The 20,164-nt window shown below is 42.3% G+C and overlaps 1 protein-coding gene across 1 annotated transcript in view; it reads left to right on the plus strand.

The window, feature by feature from the left end:
* The window catches only part of HERC1 (HECT and RLD domain containing E3 ubiquitin protein ligase family member 1), a 172,943-nt gene that overhangs the window by 114,842 nt on the left and 37,937 nt on the right, over positions 1-20,164 (plus strand). The window contains 9 exon segments of the mRNA XM_032765456.1: positions 349-549; positions 1,175-1,349; positions 2,820-3,090; positions 4,142-4,355; positions 5,871-6,076; positions 7,041-7,168; positions 10,095-10,222; positions 13,221-13,421; positions 18,728-18,858. Of these exon segments, the coding sequence (XP_032621347.1) occupies positions 349-549; positions 1,175-1,349; positions 2,820-3,090; positions 4,142-4,355; positions 5,871-6,076; positions 7,041-7,168; positions 10,095-10,222; positions 13,221-13,421; positions 18,728-18,858 (1,655 nt within the window).

Raw genomic sequence — 20,164 nt, forward strand, 5'->3', positions numbered from 1 at the left:
CTAGGAGCTCATCACTTCAGATCCTAGAAGTGAATTCTACAGATTATTCCATCCTCTTCAGTTCCGTGCTCTTCCTTCCCCGTCCCTCTTCAGGGACCTCTCTCACAGAGACTACTTAAGACCAAAGGTATAATCCATCCTAGCTCTGGGAGCTATCAAAACTGTTCCACTGGACTTCATTGAAAGAGGATTCATTCTTGGTACTTCCTTGTCCCAAAGAAAAACAGGGCTGAGTGGGAGGTGGAGACCAACAAGCATGCTGTTACTTAAAATGCATCCCGTCATTGCACAGTTGATAGCACTAGTTTAGATTTTGTTCGTAATCCTTGTTTATTTCTCCAATCTTAGAAGACTGGGATATGTTGGATGTTGATGAAGATGAAAAGCTGACAGGAGAAGAGGAATTTGAGTTACTGGCTGGCCCCCTGGGGTTAAATGATCGCCGTATTGTACCCGAGGCAGTTCAGTTCCCTGACAGTGATCCACTAGGAGCATCAGTTGCAATGGTCACAGCCACCAACAGTATGGAGGAGACTTTGATGCAGATAGGTAAATTTGAGCGAAGGAGGTATATTTCAAGTCTAAGTTAAAGTATAGACATTTTGTTTTCTTTGGTGTGTGCTTATAGGAGAAGTTATGATATCATGGGTCAGTCAGTCTGCCCAGCCTTCTAACATCAGGAAATTTGGTCAGGCCTTAATTTTTCCTATTTTTTAGAGAAGCTGTAGTGATGGAGGGATAAGACAATATATATTGACAACAGAAAATCACAGGTTGAAGTTCTTTTAACACTATGGCCCCAGTCCTGCAATGGCCTTCACTATCATGGACCACTGAGCCTCTGGGGGAGTTAAGTAACTTAAATGGACTTCTCCCAGGGGGGCATGGTTGGAGATCAGATTGTAGTAGTGAGGTCTGTCTAGCCCACTGTTTTGAAGAGTTTTTGTAATGCATTTTGGCTATTGTCAAATTGTTCCCAATCTGCTGAAACTTAAGAGACTAAATTGGGTGTAGAACTTTAGGAGTATACAAACAATGCTTAGTTTTTATAAGGACTCACAAACTGAAATCTGCAAAATTTGTATTAATTTGTATACAGTAGTTTTGTGTTTAATAGCACAGTATAATTGTCCCTTTTTGTTTAACTCTAATTCAAATCATAATTATCTTTAAGGCTGTCACGGCTCCATAGAAAAAAGTTCTTCTGGCAGGATAACCCTGGGGGAACAAGCTGCTGCTCTAGTAAATCCACATGACCGTGTTATGGCACTAAGAAGAGTGACAGCAGCAGCCCAAGTGCTTCTTGCAAGAACCATGGTTATGAGAGCACTCTCACTATTGTCTGTCAGGTTTGTGACATTCTTTATTTCCTCTGGATTTAATTATCAATTTGTATTTGCTAGGACTTCAGTGTTGTTATCAGGTGGGGCCAGTGTTACTTACTTTAAATAATTTGCTGCTGCTTTTATGAGGAGGGCTTTCTTTTGAGTGCCATCTCTTACCCCAGTCTGCCATGCCTCTTCAGTTTCCTTCCCTGAAAGACACTTCTTCCTTTATATATCATGGTTAATGCTTAGAGGACCCAACTGAGATTAGTGCCCAACTGTGCTGCACATCGTAGAAACACATAGTGTAAGATGGTCCCTTCCCTGGAATGATTACAGTCTTCACAGTCTAATAGACAAGACAGATGTTAGAATTTCTAAAGCTAGATCAGTAAAGGAAGGGTGGTCTTGTGGTTATGGCACTTGATATGGAGTGAAGAGATCAGGGTTAAATTCTTGCCTCTGTACAGGAGTCTTTCATGCCCTCATACCACAGCAGATGTGGATGTGAAGAAGTTACTTAGTCCCCAGGATTGTGCATAGTTATCTCTGTGGTTAGCTGTAAGCATGCGTAGTCCCTTCTTCTGAAGTTCAACTGCACACATTATTAAAATTTAGCACATTGGTGTTTGCAAGATCAGGACTCTTTCTCAGTTCCCCATCTGTAAACTAGGGGTAATACTTCCTTTCTCCTACCCTTTTCTAGGGAAATACTTTCGCACTAATCAAGAAAGCAGTATTCTATTTATTAATGGCGCTTAGTCATAGTTACATTGTATGCAAAATGAAATTTCCTATTATGTACTGTGACAAAGTTCCTCCTCTACCTTGGTGGGTCCTGCGCTTATTGGCAGATTTGCTCACCTCTGTGATCTTCCCCACAGTCTGGATCAACTCCTCCTGTGTCTGATCAGGAGTTGGGAGGTTTAGGGGGAACCCGGGCCTGCCCTCTACTCCGGGTTCCAGCCCAGGCCTGCGGATGCAGCTGTCTATAGTGCCTCTTGTAACAGCTGCATGACAGCTACAACTCCTGAGCTACTTCCCATGGCCTCTTCCAAACACCTCTTTATCCACACCACAGGACCTTCTTCTTGGTGTCTGATAATGCTTTACTCCTTAGTCCTCAGGCAGCACACCCTCTCACTTCAGCTCCTTGTGCCTCTTGCTCCCAGCTCTACACACACTTCCTCTCCTCTGGCTCTCCCTGCTGACTGGAGTGAGCTCCTTTTTAAACCCAGGTGCCCTGATTAGCCTGCCTTGATGGCTGCAGGTGTTCTCAATCAGTTTGTCTGCCTGAATTGGTTCTAGTGGCAGCCTCTGCCTCTGTCACTCAGGACAGCAAAACTACTCATCAGTGACCAGTACTAATTTGCCCTTTACCAGACTTCTGTACCCCCACTGGCCTGGGTCTGTCACATAACCTAACATTAAAAAAAAACAACCACCTAAACTAAAGCTTTTTTTTTTTTTTTTTTTTTTTTTTTTTTTTTACAGTGGGTCCAGTTGTAGTCTTGCGGCTGGTCTTGAGTCCTTGGGTTTAACAGATATCCGAACTTTGGTTCGACTAATGTGCCTGGCTGCTGCAGGGAGAGCAGGCCTTTCAACAAGTCCATCCACTATGTCCAGTTCTACAGAGCGTTCTAGAGGAGTACATAGTAAAACAAGCAAGCCTATATCTTGCCTGGCGTACCTGAGTACAGCCGTAGGCTGTTTGGCATCAAATACTCCTAGTGCTGCAAAACTGCTGGTACAGTTGTGTACACAGGTAGGATTGTTATTTCTATACAAACATTTGCCTAAAACTCTGGTATTTTACCCTTGAAATTTTTATATGTGAGTTGAAGTGGTAAATTTTGTGAAAAATGGTTTACATAAAAAAGGCACTAACATGCCAAGGATATTGTATTCTCCACCACGCAATGTGCAACTGGATGTGAAAAGTTATTTCCATGACAAAGGACTGATTGAAAAATGTAGCTGAAACTTGTTCATGTTTATCACCTTTCTTTTTATAAAAGAATCAAGATGAAAGTAAAATGGAAGAGATTATTCCCTTTTTGGAGTTTTTTCTCATGTTTCAGCACAAGTCTGTTTTATTGCTGGTAACTTCGTGTATCTTTATTTGGATGCTAGGGATGTATATCTGCCAAGGAAAATAAGAATCTATTGGGTTTTTTTAAAATGTTTGCTGCTTAAACAGGTCACTCTAAAAGGGAACAATCTTTGGTTACACAAATTACCTACATTTTATTGAGTCAACTATACCCAATGCTGTACGTTCAAATTTGAAAAACAGTAAAAAAGCAGATATATGTAGCAAGGTGTCATGTATATCTATAATCTCTGTAACGCACAATCTCATTATTGATTTGCTTTTACTGACTGTGAAGTGTATGCAAGTGAAGGAATTATAACTACTCTGAGATGAAGTAATTGATTTTATTACATATCTTGTTTTGGCTTCTCCTACCCACAACTTTCTAAGCTTTCAAAATTCTCCAATAGATTAAATTCCTTAGCTGACATGAATGACAATAACAACATATTAAACTCTTTGTCCCTGAACCAGCAAGCAACAAATAACTTGTCTCACACTGGCACAGGAGTCCATTCAGTCCAATTAGCTTGTAGGATACAGGTCTTGAATTCTGTTTTGTATGTAATATTTGCATGATTAGAGCATGTTGATTAGCAAATGACAATCTCTACAAATAAACTGCAGTTCTTGAAAAATCTATACATTTTAGATTTTATTTTTGTTTGACTAAAAACATTTGGATAAATTTAATTTTTTCACGTGATTGTCTTTCTCTTAGAACTTGATTTCTGCTGCGACTGGTGTAAATTTGACTACAGTTGATGATCCAATTCAAAGAAAATTTTTACCAAGCTTTCTGCGAGGAATTGCAGAAGAAAACAAACTTGTAACATCACCCAACTTTGTGGTAACTCAAGCACTTGTAGCATTGTTGGCAGACAAAGGGGCCAAATTGAGGCCGAACTATGATAAAGCAGAAATTGAAAAGAAAGGTATTTTTTGTATTTAAAACATAGTTTGTCAGTATAATTCACAGAAATCTGCACTTTCTCATGTATAGTCCCAGATAGATTTGTTAAAACTGGAGTTAAGCTTGAGAGCGCATAAGAGAAATATATGTTTTTTTTAAAACCCCTGCCAGAGTTTTGTAATTGTCAATAAAAATCACCATTATAAACCGAGGAAATTCAGTCAGATTGGAACTTGAATTTACATTGTCCCCTTAATTTTTAAAAAATCCGGTTTTTGACAGAGCACCCTTTAAATGATATGTCCTGAATTTTTAAATTATTTTAAGAGGTTTCTGCTCCCTGTTGATGTTTACAAGAGTAAAACTATTTATACACAGGACACTGCGAAACTGCCTATACATAAATTGCTGTCACATTCACAAAATAAATGAAAGATTAGATTTTTTTTCACTAATTGATTTCAAATGAGAGTAATCTTAGGTGTTACTTAACTATAGGTGCAACTATAGTTGCAACTAGAGATGCAAAATTTTCAGGCAGAAATGTGACTTTCATGTTGCTGGTTGTTCCTTGGAAAGAAACCCAAATATTTGAAAGTATAAAAATCCACAGCTTAGGCATTCAGTTCTAACTCTGCCCCTATAGTGAGGCAGTGGAGCGGGGAGAAAGTCCCTCAGGAGATTTTATGAAGTTTTGACATGAATCTCTTTAGGGACCACAGAAAGTAAAATGCTTCACTCTTAATCACAGTGATTGCTCCAGCTCTAGCCTTTTCTATGGGCATAGACAGTCCACAGTAAAAGATGTACTTTACTAATTCCTGATTAGACAGATAGCATACTCAAAGCAATCATTACCCACTTTTTATTACTATTCCACATGCCACCAAACACAGAAGTGTCATTAGGCACAGAACTAGGGATCTAACCCTCCTAAATATAGATGCATAACATTATAGCATTTACATGAAAGAACAAAAGTTAATGTGGTTGTTAGCATCATACCTTGATAATCATCAGAGACATTTATATACCAATTTGTTATAAAACCAGTGGTGTATGGTTCATATTCTTATGGAGTCTCATTGACTGCCAGTGAGGCTCCACGTGGGTGCAGACGTTCACGCTAATAGATCCCAATGCAGGATTGGGGCCTTAAAAAGCCTGGTGTTTTAGGATGAGATTGTGGCTCAGTGATGTCAATTGGAGTTTCCCTATTAACTTTAATGGGGACAATATTTTGCCCTTAATCTAAGGGGTTTCTGAAGGGTTTTGTGGAAAAAAGATTAGAGGACGGCTGGTTTTCAGTCTGTATCAGGACAGTTTTTCCAAATTTAAGATGGCTGTGTGGTATTTTTAGTTTTAAAAAAAAAAAATCTTTTTGCAGCAATTTTGTTCTTTCTGGCAATTGTGGGTAATGTTTTATTGGCTTGTTTAATACTATCAATATTCATTTGGACATCATCTCATTGTTTTGTTTAAGCAGGTTTAATTGCCCATTTGTATGCCCATCCTCCCTATGATCCTTCTGCTGTAGGCCCTCTGGAGCTGGCTAATGCATTAGCAGCTTGCTGCCTTTCCTCAAGGTTGTCTTCACAACATAGGCAGTGGGCTGCACAGCAGCTTGTGCGAACTCTTGCAGCACATGACCGAGACAACCAAATTAACCCTCAGACCCTTGCTGATATGGGTGGAGATCTACGAAAATGCTCCTTCATAAAACTGGAGGCTCATCAGAACAGGGTAAGCATTATTCCTCCCAAAATAGATCTTTTTAATGTATAATTTATTCTGTATTGGACTTTTTCTTTAGAACCCAGAAAAAGGGCAAGTAATTAAATAATTGTATAAGCTAAGCAAAGCAACAGACTTCTGGTATTTTATTTTGTAGTGATAAATACTGTTTGGGACATCTTATGCCATAAAACATTTAACCTGTTCCTGCTGTGCAGCTCACTTTTATCAAAGATTTTGACCTTCTGCTACTAATTTTGTTGTTGCTACAAATATTTTAAAATTAAGATTTAACATTGCTTAATCTCTCTTTTTACAAAAGAAACGAATGGGAGGAGGATCACAGTAAGTTATAGCCCAAGATATGACAAATTAAATGAGTTGGAAGATGGGTGGGGAATGAGGGTAACTACATTTCAAATTCCTTATTCTAGTGTCAGCTTCAATAATTAAGGCGCTGATCTTGCAAAAATGGCTTTGCATGAGCAGCATCTTGTTGACATCACTAGATTTCCATGCAGGGGGATCTGCCAACATAGAGCCTGTTGCAGAATTGAGACCTTTTGAAATCTGTAGGATTCATAAAACTAGTTAAAAAAAAAAAAAAATAAACACACAGTCAATTGAATTATTACAAGTCTTTTCTTAAACATTTGTTTTAAAAGCACACGTATTAATTTATTTTGACATAATAGATAATCTGTCTCATTTACTATTTTGTTTGACAGTGGCCTATGGAAGATGATTTACAGCAGTGCTCAGTGCTCCTAATAATGCGCCTAATTATGCAATACTGTATGATGAAAGGAAATTTCTTCTTGGGCACTGTTGGATTCTGTTTAGTATAATTGATTTAAATAATACAGCTAGTGCTTTGTCCATATCAGCGAAACTTAATGAGTTGCATGACATGAATGTGTCTCCCCTTAAATTTTAAACTCTGGTTTTACGCTTGTTAATTTAATTTCTGCAGGTGATGACATGTGTTTGGTGCAATAAAAAGGGACTTTTGGCAACTAGTGGGAATGATGGGACTATAAGAGTGTGGAATGTAACAAAGAAGCAATATTCATTGCAGCAAACATGTGTATTCAACAAATTGTAAGTTGTTTCTTTATGGAAGTCAGTTATTAATTGCTCCACAATGGCAATCCTATGAGTATTTTCATGAGCGCAGGAAACTGCCTGATCATAGGATGCTCTTATTCTTCTTTGGGATGTTTACTGTATTTAAAATAACAAAAATGATCCAAAGTAAATGATTTAAAACTCAAAAGAAATCCTAAAATTTAAGGTGGAGGTGCTAGTCCAGGTAAGGGGATTAAAAAATTTTTTGTTAACCTGAGAATGGTAAATTTATTATGAAATAATACATAAAAAAAAACAAAGCACAAAGATTAGCAAGAAAAATATAAGTTTAAAGAGGGACTGTCATACTGAGGGTAACTTACAAATACATTGACTTAAATGTACTTTTGAATGGATTTAATCTTGTTTTCCTAATTGCTGTGACATCTTGGGCAAGTCCCTGAGCTTCTTAAATGCTTATTCTTCCTTATTTGTAAAGTTGGGGTATATCAAATTATATTTACGTGTTTCATAGGGATGTTAAGAAGCCTAACGAAGGGCCTGATTCCCATTCAATCAGTGGGAGCCTTTCCTTTGATTTCAAAGAGCAATAGATATGGCCCAAAAAAATGTTTATAATGTACTAAGTATTAAGGTAATTTTTGGGTTAATTGTGGGAATAGAATTCAGGACTTGTGGGCTTGCATTCCACTGCTTATTTCTCTAGGCTGTTTGGCCTTGCAGGAAGTGGTACTCCCTTCTCCTCACTGCATTTATGTATGTTAGGTATCTGTATGTACTGGTTGCAGGTTTCTTGAAGTATGTATTGGGCTTTAGCAAACTTGCATTAGAGCTGTCTCCTGGGGAGTTTCTCTCTCTCTCTCTCTCTCTCTCTCTCTCTCACACACACACACTGTCTTTTGTACAGTTCAAAAATTTCATCTCTCTAGGATGGACTTCTTAAGCTCTGTGAAGGATGGCTTGCAGAATTAAGAATTTTGCATAATACACACATGAACTGTTTTTCAAAAACTAAATAATTCACCAAGCAACTCTCCAAACTGGTAAATGAAACCAGTTCCAGACAAGAGATTAAAACAAACTGGATGTTTCGTGGCCAAGCTTTTTTAGCATTGTGATGAGCCAAAAAAAAAATGAAGTGGCTACAATTGCCAATTCCAGCCAAGGAGTGACTAATAGAAGTTAGTGGGGAGCAGAGCTGGCTTTAGGGCGATTCACTTGATTCCCTCGAATCGGGCCTTGCACCCCTAAGAGGGCAACATCCCTAAGGACCCTCCGCCGCTGTACCGCCAAAGGCACCGGCAGTCAATAGAGCTGTCGCCGAAGTCCCGCCGGTGTCTTCGACAGCAGCTCAATCTCTGCCGTGGAAGAAGGACCCTCCACCAACGTGCCACTGAAGGCACCAGCAGCCAGTTGAGCTGCCACCAAAGTCCTGCCACTGTCTTTGGCAGCAGCTCTTTCAAATTGGGCCCCGCAGTGCCTAAAGCCGGCCTGGTGGGGAGGGTCAATGATGGCTTAAAGCCATCATTTCACTGTCTTATCTTGGTGGTGTTGTGCTACTGAGCTGTTCCTTCAGCATAAATTAGAACAGCTTGAGGAGTACTGCAACTTGCATTGGCTGCCAGTGGCCCCAGCGGGTTGATAGGATATGTGAGGTGTAGGGATACCCTGATTGCACCCTCTGCACTAGTCACAGAGAAGTGGAGGTCACGAACTGCTATAGCATCTCTGCACTCTAAAAAATCCTGTTACGCTAAGGTGATCATAGAATCATAGGACTAGAAGGGACCTTGAGAGTTCATCTAGTCCAGTCCCCTGCACTCATGGCAGGACTAAGTATTATTTAGACGAGTGTTTCCCGAGTTGGGATGCCGCTTGTGTAGGGAAAGCCCCTGGCTGGCCAGTCTGGTTTGTTTACCTGCCGTGTCCGCAGGTCCGGCCGATCGTGGCTCCCACTGTCCACAGTTCACTGCTCCAGGCCAATAGGAGCTGCTGCGATTTGTTTACCTGCCGCGATTGGCTGGACCTGCAGACGTGGCAGGTAAACAAACCGGTCCATCCCACCAGGGGCTTTCCCTACACAAGCGGCATCCCAAGTTTGGGAAACACTGATCTACACCATCCCTGACAGGTGTTTGTATAAGCTGCTCTTAAAAATCTCCAATAATGGAGATTTCACAACCTCCCTGGGCAATTTATTCCATTTCTTAACTATCCTGACAGGAAATTTTTCCTAATGTCCAACCTAAACTGCCCTCGCTGCAGTTGAAGCCCATTGCTTCTTATCTATCCTCAGGGATTAAGGAGAACAATTTTCCTCCCTCCTTTACGAACCTTTTATGTAGTTGAAAACGGTTATCATGTTTCCTCTGTCATCTCTTCTCCATACTAAAGAAACCCAATTTTTTCAATCTTCTCTCATAGGTCATGTTTTCTAGACCTTTAATCAGTGATCCTACTGTGGTTGGCTAAATCGGCTTTAAAATAGCTTTACTCTAGTTGAGCCGTGCAAAGCTGCCACAGTGTGGGGTAGAATTGGGGCTAGAAATCAAGAAGAGAGAGTACCTCTTCTAACTTTTGTTCTTAGACCTCATCTTCCCTGTTTATTTTCCTGAGACGTCCCAGAAAACTCTACTTTGGCATAAGATAAAGTTTGTGATGTTTCAGGCAGGTTGGTTTAGTTTGGCAATGTCAGAGGTAGTCAGAATTATGACTATTATAGAAAGCTAGCTGCAAAATTTAACTACAGAGTCTCTCTGATAACTTTACTAGGGGATGATGTGGAATGAAAAATTGAGAAAATATGCTTTGGCTTTATGTCTGCAATAACAGCAAGGGGAGTACAGAAAATGAGTCAGATCTTTAATAAATTAAACTTTTTCTCATTTTCTGCTGTTGGAAATACCTACTTTAAGTGTACTGTTTTGTTTTATTGTAGAGAAGATGATTCAGAAGAAAGTCTGGGGTCACCCAGTGACCCTAGCTTGTCTCTTATCTGTTGGAGCATCAGTGGCAAGTATCTGGCTGGAGCTTTGGAAAAAATGGTGAACATATGGCAAGTCAATGGTAAGATGCACGTGTTTTTTATTTATTTATTTATTTATTTATTATATAACCTGTGTCTATGACAGAATGGCACTTTTGTATAGGTAGGTGTTTTAGCAGATTTACTTGCCAGTTAATATGCCAGCCATCCTTCATTAGCTGCTCTGAACCCAGCTAATTCACTAGCTCCTTAGTGCCTTTTTTCAATATTTTGTTACAACATATCAGAGGGGTAGCCGTGTTAGTCTGGATCTGTAAAAGCAGCAGAGAGTCCTGTGGCACCTTATAGACTAACAGACGTTTTGGAGCGTGAGCTTTCGTGGGTGAATACCCACTTCGTCAGACGCAGGTAGTGGAAATTTCCAGTGGCAGTCTTATTATTGCTAGCACAAGCTAGAGATAAGAGGTTAGTTCAATCAGGGAGGGATGAGGCCCTGTTCTAGCAGTAGAGCGTGTCGAAAACAAGGGAGGAAAACTGGTTTCTGTAATTGGCAAGCCATTCACAGTCTTTTTTTAGTCCTGAGCTGATGGTGTCAAATTGCAGATGAAACTGGAACTCAGCAGTTTCTCTTTAAGTCTGGTCCTGACAGTTTTTTTGCTTGCAGGCATGGCCACCTTAAGATCTGTATCTTGTGGCCCCAGGAGTTGAACGTGCTTCTCCTACAGATTTTGTTGTATTTACCATTCCTGATATCTGATTTGTGTCCATTTATCCTTTTTCCTAGTGACTGTCCAGTTGGCCTTGTACATAGTCGAGGGCATTGCGGCTATGACGCGTATATACATTGGTGACGTGGCGGTGAATGAACTGATGGGTAATGGCTGATCTGGTAGTCCTTTATGTGTCGCTGCGTTGTAGATATGTGCGGCAGAGTTGGCATCGAGGTTTGTGCCAGGATTGGTTTCCTGAGCTGGTTTACTTTGTACAGTGTGCAGTTGCTGGTGAGAAGTACGTTTTCAGGTTGCAGGTGTCTGTGGGCAAGGGGATTGGCTGCCACCCAAGGGACCTGTGAAAGTTCGGATCATTGTTCAGGATGGGTTGTAGATCCCCTGCTGATGCGTTGGAGGGTTTTAGTGGGGGCTGTATGTGATGGCCAGTGGGATCCTGTTTGGTCTTCTTGGTTTTTTGTCTTGTAGTTAGGAGGCTTCTGGGTCCACGTTGGCCTCTGTTGATCTGTTTTCCTTAATTTCCTCGTGCGGGTTTGTAGTTTGAGAATGCTTGGTTGGACGAGTTTTGTAGTGTATGGTTCTTCTGAGGGGTTGAACAGATGCGGTTGTACCTCAGTGGCTTGGCTGTAGACATGGATCGTGTGAATGTTGCCCGGGAAGCTGGGAGGCATGCCAGGTAGGCGTAGCGGTTCGGTTGGGTTTTCGATCTAGGGTGGTGTTAATTGTGACCATCACTTATTTTGCACCGTCGGTGTCTAGGAAGGGACTCCGTGTAGATTGGTCCAGGCTGAGGATGATGGTGGTGGTGGCAGTTGTTGAAATCATGTGGATTTTTCTAGAGTCTCGCTTCCCATGGGTTCCAGATGATGAAGATTGTCATCAATGTGCGTAGGTAGAGAGGGGCGTGAGTGCGAGAGCTGAGGAAGCGTTGTTCCAGGTCAGCCATAAAAATATGGGCGTCATTGTGCGGGCATGCGGTGTTGCCATAGCAGTGCCACTTGATCGGAATGTATCGTTGTCATCAACTTGGAATAGTTGTGTTGTGGGTTCTAAAAGGCACAGAGCTCAGCAGCCGTTGTGCTGTGGTCATCAGGGATACTGTTTCCTGACAGCTTGATATTCCATCTGCTGTGTGGGCTGTTTGTTGTAGAGAGCCTCTACCATCTTATGGTGGCTAGGATGGTGTTTTCTGGGAGGTGACCAATGCATTGTATTTCCTTCCAGGAATCAGTGGTGTCACGGAGATAGCTGGGAGTGCTGGGTGGGCATAGGTCTGAGTAGGCGTCCAACATATCCAGACAGTCCTCAGTGAGAAGTCAATGCCCTGAGATGATGGCGTCCAGGATTTCCGGGTTTGTGGATCTTGGGTAGAGATAGAATACCCTGGTTCGGGGCTCTAGGGTATGCTGATTTGTTCCCGGTGTTAGTTTGGAGTGTCCTGAGTAGGGTGCAGTTTCTTAGTGTATTCTCAGTGGGATCTGAGGGGAGTGGCCTGTAGACTTTGGTATTGAGAGTTGTCTGGCGGCCTCCTTTTGTGTCAGACTGTTCATGATGACAACAGGACCTCCTTTATCAGCCTCTTATGATGATAAAGACTGTGAATGGCTTGCAATTACAGAACAGTGTGTGTGGTGCGCCTTGGTTTTCACACTCTACTGCTAGACAGGGCCTCTCCTCCTCTGATTGAAACTAACCTCGTTTATCTCTAGCTTTGCTTGCTAGCATATATATACCTGCCCCTGGAAATTTCCACTACCTGCGTCTGACGAAGTGGGTATTCACCCACGAAAGCTCACGCTCCAAAACGTCTGTTAGTCTATAAGGTGCCACAGAACTCTCTGCTGTTACAACATAGGCATTGGAAACTCAGTAGTTAACATGAATCCTTCTAGCCTATCATTGAACCAGAAAAGAGTCATAGAAATTTTTGCTGGGCTTTAGACTTGCCTACTGCAATAGCTGTTCCTATGTGCATGACACATGCTTGGTTCAGTGTATTGTTTCATTTATATGGTTACTAGCATTCCATAGGAGAAAGCGTCGTTGTCTGAATGCTGCAGTCTTTCATAAAATTTAACTTCCTTCTTCTCTGAATTACTTTTTCTGGAGTAGTTTGTTTGAAGATTAGTTCAATATGTGATGCTGTTGATTTTTGTTTCATGGCATGTTAGTAACCAGTTACTTTGTGATCATATACCATATGTCTGTTTAAAAGATTTTAAGGGTCATCAGTAGTATATGTCCCAGTTGTATACATAGTTTTTCAACATTGTCCTCTGAAAGGTACTCTTTGGTCTTTTAATGTGTAGTAAAATGAAGTATTATAATAACAGATTTTTGGGGGTTTTAGGAGGAAAAGGATTATTAGACCTTCAGCCACACTGGGTATCTGCTCTAGCTTGGCCAGAAGAAGGGCCATCTGCAACATGGACAGGAGATGCTCCGGAAGTATTATTAGTAGGTCGTATGGATGGATCTCTTGGGCTTATTGAAGTTGTAGATGTTTCAACCATGCATCGATTAGAACTGGAACATTGCTACAGAAAGGATGGTAGGTGATCATGCTGGTACTTCTAAAGAAAACTTGTAAGTTGCAAACTTAGAATTTTTTGTCATCTATATTTAAAATGCAGCGTGTACTTCAGTTTTATGAAGAACTATCCTCACAGATTCCAGTTCTAGTGCACATATGCCCCATAAACACAAGATTGGATTCTTTTTGTCCAGCAGTGTCTGTTAGACCTGTGTCTACACCCTGGATACTCTAGCCTTATCCCCAACTCGCCACCTCAAGGGCATAAGAGGTGTAGCAGGCTCAGCTGTCCCGTGGTTCCTTCTTATCGTCCATGGCATCAAGATGGTAGCCCTGAAGTGTCCACTTTGGTCAGGCGATATCCAACCAAAGATTGTCTAAATGGGTATCTAATTATATTAAATACAGCACCTATACAGATTAGAGCCCATTCCACCAGGGTTCAGAATGGTGTACGCCATAATATCTTGTGTGTGATGTTGGACAGTACTTCATAATGCACTACCTTACCATGGGGAAAGAGACTTCTTCTTGACCTCAGCTGGTGACCAGTTAATGCCTTAAAGCATGATGATTGATGTGACTGATGTACATGGTGCAGGGAGCCTGGACTCCTGATTTCTGTTCTGAACTCTGACACTGAGTCTGTGTGATGTTTAGAAAGTCACTTAACCTCTGCATGCTTCAGTTTATCTCTGTTTGTTTTTAATACGCACCACACAGGAAATTGTGTGGCTTAGTCAATTAACATATAAAGTGCAAGAATATCCTTTCATATAGGGTGCAGCATTAAAGTCCAAAGTCTAATGTTGCCCAGCTGTGTTGAAGGAAGTATGTGACTTCTCTAAAAAGCATCCCTGTCAGAAATGTGCAGGGCAACTACATGGGGATTAGTCCACCTTTCATCCAGCATTATTCATCAGTTGAGGCCTCAAGAGCTGATGCTCTCTTAGGCAGTGATATTCTGCAGTCATTATTTAAATAGGACTCCTAGCATCCACCGTCTGATGTGATCAGAGCTTGCAAATCATCAGAAGTGAAATCCATGTGAACAATCACTCAGAGAAAAAACAGCAACTGTCATTTTTCAAGATGTGCTGTCCACATATATTCTATGCCTAACTCTCCTTTCCTTGCTACTCTGGAGTCCTAGGCCATCTGGGCTCCATATTGGCAAAGGAACTGAGGTACAGTTGGCCCATTCTGTTCTTTGTGCCCTCGAGTGGAACGACATGTAGGCATCCAGAGTGCAGGCACAGCACCAGTATACAGTACTGGTCGAAAGAATATCATCTTGAGTGCGTGGGACGCATGCACACTAGAAGTGGAACCTATGTGGACTACACATCTTGAAGATCTGCAGTTGCTGTAGAATAGGTAACCATTTTCATTTTTTTAATGCCTTAACTTCCAACAGGGATATTTTTACAACTATAAATGCTGCTTCTTCAAAAGGACACTTAAAAACCCGTGTCATTGTTATTGTCGAATTGCTGTGTGTGCAACATAGGATTCAAGACTCCCTTTCCTAACAGTTACAGTTTGGATGTGTGAAAAGAGACATACATACTCTCTCTGATCTTATCCACATTAGCGATTTGGGTGGGGTGGGTGGGTGCGGAACCAGAGTTACTGTAACTGGTGCACTTCCATTAGTGACAGTAAAATCGTAAGAGACTTCCCAAAAGAGAACACAGACTTTGTAAGGAAAAGCATAGAAGTAATCAGGGCTAGAACAGGAAAGCTATTTGCCTCTCTCTTTAGAATAGACTGTTAGCAAATGCATGAATTAAAAAAAAAAAAAAAGAGGGGCAAAATCGTATGAATAGTGACTTAAATAAAAGGCGTGCAGTGGGAAGTTCATGGTTTCTGGCCATAAGTACTGTGGCATGACTTGCGACTGCAATTTTTTGGTCATTAACTTATTCAAAGTAGACAAGGACTGTCCATTTTGAATCCCACTTAAAATGTAGAAGAAGAAAAAAAGTGGCAATACTATATTAAATAAAACTTGAAGGATAGCTGGGTAAATACATAGGTTATGCTCATTCTATTGAAATGTATATTTAGAATTGCATTTATATCTAAACTACTACAATACTGTCTCCTATAAAATAGCTGTGTTGATAGAAATGTATGACTACAGTGGTACCTAAATATCTAAGGCAATAGGCATAGAATAAAAACGTAAACAGCTGTCTTAACGTTCATTAAGCTGTATTTTTTCATGTCATTTTTGTTTTCTGAAAGTAATTACAATACAAAAAGTTCTTCAAGTGCTTGCTCATGTCGATTCCATTATAGGTGTGTGCACGCCCTCGTGCGCGATTGTCGGAGATTTTTACCTTAGTGGTATCCATAGAGTCCCCTTGGAGTTCCGCTGGCCCTATGCCCTCTCAGGTCCTTCTTACTGCCAGTGGAGGTTATTGGAGCACTTTTCCTTGCATAGCAAAATCTAATGGTTTCATCTCTTCTGACTTCAAGCCTTAGGGCCTTATAAATTGTTTATAGTAGTTAGAAGTTAGAGTCCCATCAGGGACTTTGCCCCAGGCAGGTCATGCCCTGGTCTCCCAGGTTTAAGCCCTGCTCAGACTGCAACTGGCCTATGCCTGTTAGTGACCTACACAGTAGCTGCCTCAAGTGCTTGAGGGAATCATATGTGAAGGACAAGTGTTGTATCTGTGAAATCTTTTGACCCAGGACCCAGAGAGAGTGTGATATCCGTTTAAGGGCTCTCCTCATGGAGGCTGCCCTCCCGGCTGGCTTCCGAGACATCCTGGTCAGACTCTACCTCTTGTACGTTGTCCTCTGTGCATAGTGCACCCCTGGCACCGGGCTCTGCCCGGCATCGCTCTCCATCGCCAGTGCCTGAAAAGAAGACCAAGAAATACGGCTCCCCAGCACCGGGCAATAAAGGCCATGGGATATTAGGCAAAGGACCCAGTTCAGGCTGCCCATCCACTCCAGAGCCACATGGACGTGACTCCTCATTTGGGGCACTGAGCCCCCTAAAGGATCCACCGCTGACTCCCAGGAGCAGTAGGGGACCCAGATCTGTGGCAGACCCAGCCAGTTTGAAATGCAGGGCTGCTGGTTGCAGATGATCTGGCCCTCTATATCAATGTCAGGGAGCTCAGAGAGGTTCACCTGGCCTTCCAAACTTTCTTACCCCACCTGAAGGGCAAGGTGGTGCAGGTCCTGATGGACAATACTGCCGCAATGTATTACATCAACAGGCAGGGCAGAGCCAGGTTGTTGGCCATTTGCCAAGAACCTTTCCGCCTGTGGGACTTTTGTGTGTGGCATGCCATTCATCTGGTAGCCGTGCACCTGCCCGGGACCAGGAACATATTAGCTGATCACCTCAACAGGACCTTCTCGTCTGGCCAAAAGTGGTCACTCCAGCTGGAGGTGGTCAGTACAATCTTCCAGAGATGGGGAACTCCCTAGTTGGACCTGTTAGTGTCCAGGCAGAACAGGAAATGCCACATGTTCTGTTCGTTCTGGGGGATGGACAGGGGCTCAGTGTCAGATGTGTTTCTCCTTCCGTAGTCGGCGGCTGTAATGTACACCTTCCCACCAGTGGCATTGATTCATTGAGTCCGCGTAAAGATCAAACAGGACAGGATGAAGATTATCCTAGTAGCCCCCACATGGCCTTGCCAGTACTGGTTCAGTACGCTGCTGGACCTTTTGATAGCCGCCTCGCTGCAGCTACCCCTGTGGCCAGATCTGCTGTCCCAGAACAATGGCAGTCTTCTGTACCCAAACCTGGCAGCGCTGACACTTGACTTCATGGCTAATCGCCGACGAACAGGAATGCATGGCCCGGGTTCAGCTGGTCTTGTTGGGTAGCAGAAAACCCCCCTCCAGAGTGACTTAGTTGGCCAAGTGGAAAAGGTTCATGTGCTGGGCCTCAGAATGGTGTATCCAAGCCTCACAGGCCTCGATGGAGATCCTAGATTATCTTCAGCACCTCAGACTCCAAGGTTTGTCCCTGTCGTTGATCAGGGTCCACCTAGCCACTATTTCAGCTTTCCACCCTTTGTTGCAAGGCAGGTCAGTCTTAGTTCATGACTTGACAGCTCAGTTTTTGTAAGGTCTGGAGCATCTCTGCCAGCACATCCTGGATCCCGTCCCTCCCTGAGACCTGAATCTCGTGCTGTCGAGGCTCATAGGGCCTCCCTTCGTGCCTCTGGCTTCCTGCTCTCTCTTGGTTTTGTTCTTGGTTGCGATAACATCAGCCCACAGGGTGTCTGAGATCAGGGCGCTTACTTCAGAACCTCTCTATATGTTGTTCTGCAAGGATAAGGTCCTCCCTATAGGGTATTTGACAAGGATAAGGTCCAGCTGTGACCACGCACGGCATTTCTGCCCAAGGTAGTTTCCCAGTTTCATACTGGCTGGGACATATACTTACCTGTCTTCCTTCCAAAGTCTCATATGTCAGATGAGGAAAGCAGGCCGTGCACCTGGATGTTAGGAGGGCCCTGGCCTTCTACACAGATAGGACAAAGCTGTCGCATAAATCAACGCAGTTGTTCATTGCGATGGCAGACAGAATGAAATGTCGCCCAGTGTCCGCTCAAAGGATTTTTTCCTGGATCATTGTCTGCATCCATTACTGCTGCGAGCTGGCAAAAGTGCCTCCACTGACAGTCGTGACGGCACACTCGACTAGGGCACAAGAGTTATCAGCAGCCTTCCTGGTGCAGGCATCAGTCCAAGAGATCTGTAGGGCCGCTATCTGGTCATCTGTCCACATATTCGCATCTCATTATGCATTTACCCAGCAAGCTCGAGATTACGTTGGTTTTGGCAGAGCAGTGCTACAAGCTGCACAACCGTGAACTCCGAGCCCACCTCCAAGGACGCTGCTTGTGAGTCACCTAGAATGGAATCAACAGAAGCAATCACTCGAAGAAGAAAAAACGGTTACCTACCTTTTTGTAACTATTGTTCTTTGAGATGAGTTGCTCATGTCCTTTCCATTACCCCGCCATCCTGCCCCTGTGTCGGAGTTGCTGGCAAGAAGGAACTGAGAGGGCATAAAGTCAGCAGTGCCTGATATACCAATGCATGAGTGCGGCACTCAAGGGGGTGCCACAGCTGACCCTATGGATACTGCTAAGGCAAAAATCTCTGACAACCACGCACGTGGACGTGCACATACCTAGAATGGAATGTACATGAGCAACACATCTCAAAGAACAACAGTTAAGAAAAGGTAAGTACCTTTTTTTTTTGTTGAACTGAATGCAATGGGAATTGAACAGTTTAACTTGTAATTTAATATATTTTATTTGTGCTTATTGTTCCAATAGTTTCTGTCACATGCCTTGCGTGGTTCAGTGAAGATAGACCATTTGCAGTTGGCTATTCAGATGGAAAATTGCTGATAGGTACGAAGGAGCCACTTGAAAAAGGAGGAATTGTTCTAGTTGATGCACATAAGGTAGAGTTTTAATTTTCTTGAAAACTAATTCATACTCTTCTAGTTTCCCAAAGATAATTCAGGATTTAAACTATAGTCTTCTTTTCAAAATTTTGTATAAAAGTGACTTAAAAGATAATAACCCATTTTTTAAAGAAAGCCACAGGAAAACAAGAGTTCTTCCAGGAGGGTTCTTCAAATGTATGTTGTTTATACAGTAGCTGAAGTGCATTTCCAGATTTGCTGTGCACTTCTGATCTAAAAAAGATGTAGTTCTCTATGAACAATTTGATAAATTATACTAGCCTGTTGTTAAATTTTCTTGCTTAAAATGTATCATTTATATGATAGATTTTTTTTCCTGAACTAAAAAAGTTATTGTGAAGTGTAAAAGATGTTTCTCAAAATACTCAAGCATTGCCGATGTATGCCAGTCCAGTGGCCAATAAAGTCCATAAATAATTTGCAAAGAGAGTTTCCCCGCAATGAAGGGGTGATGTAAGCAGACCTAGTGCTGTTCCACTCACAAGTCCCATTGTATGGAGCATGCCAAGCACAGGAGGGGGCAAGCTGGAAGCAGAAGGGGAAATATCTGCAGTGCAACCCATAAACAGCCTGGAAATGGCTGCCATAAATTACAGAACTTCCTGTGCTGTTCCAACTTATGCAATGATCCATTTTGGCCCTAACATAAGGCTGGAATCCAAGAATGAAAAGGTGGCATAAAGTCTCCTTTGCTCTGTCTTCTGGGCTGCATCTTTTGTGCTGCATCTTTCAGGAGGCACAGCGCAGAATATGGCCCGTTATCTACAGATTCAGGTAAGTACTTTCAGTGTCCCTGGAGTAATTCCATATTACAACACCATGACTTAAAAGTTGCATCAAGCCTCGCAGGATATTTTGAAAAACATTTTGTAGAAAGAGAATTCTACTTATCATGTACTTTCTATGACTCTTTCCCCATATTCCATTCTCCAATCAGGTATGCGTGTGCGCATGTGCACAGTAGCCAGAAGATTTTTTCCCTAGAAGCATCTGTGGGGTTGGCCAGGGTGCCCCCTGGGGAGTCACGCCTTCATGGCGCCCAATAAAGGACCCTGCCAACCAATCACCCCCTCAGTTCCTTCTTACCACCAGTGACAGTAACTGGAATTTCCCCTTGTTCTTGCGTCGCCAAGCAGCTTAGCAGTACTTTCAGTTTTTGCTGTAGATAGTTAGTTCTAGTTGGTTAGTACAAAGTAGTTAGTTCACGTAAAAGTTTCGGTTATGGGGGGTTCCCCCTGTTTTCTGTCCCCCCACCTTTATTTGTCACCGGGGCATGCCATGA

The sequence above is a fragment of the Chelonoidis abingdonii genome, chromosome 9, assembly GCF_003597395.2.
Source record: "Chelonoidis abingdonii isolate Lonesome George chromosome 9, CheloAbing_2.0, whole genome shotgun sequence".
Classification (NCBI taxonomy): domain Eukaryota; kingdom Metazoa; phylum Chordata; order Testudines; family Testudinidae; genus Chelonoidis; species Chelonoidis abingdonii.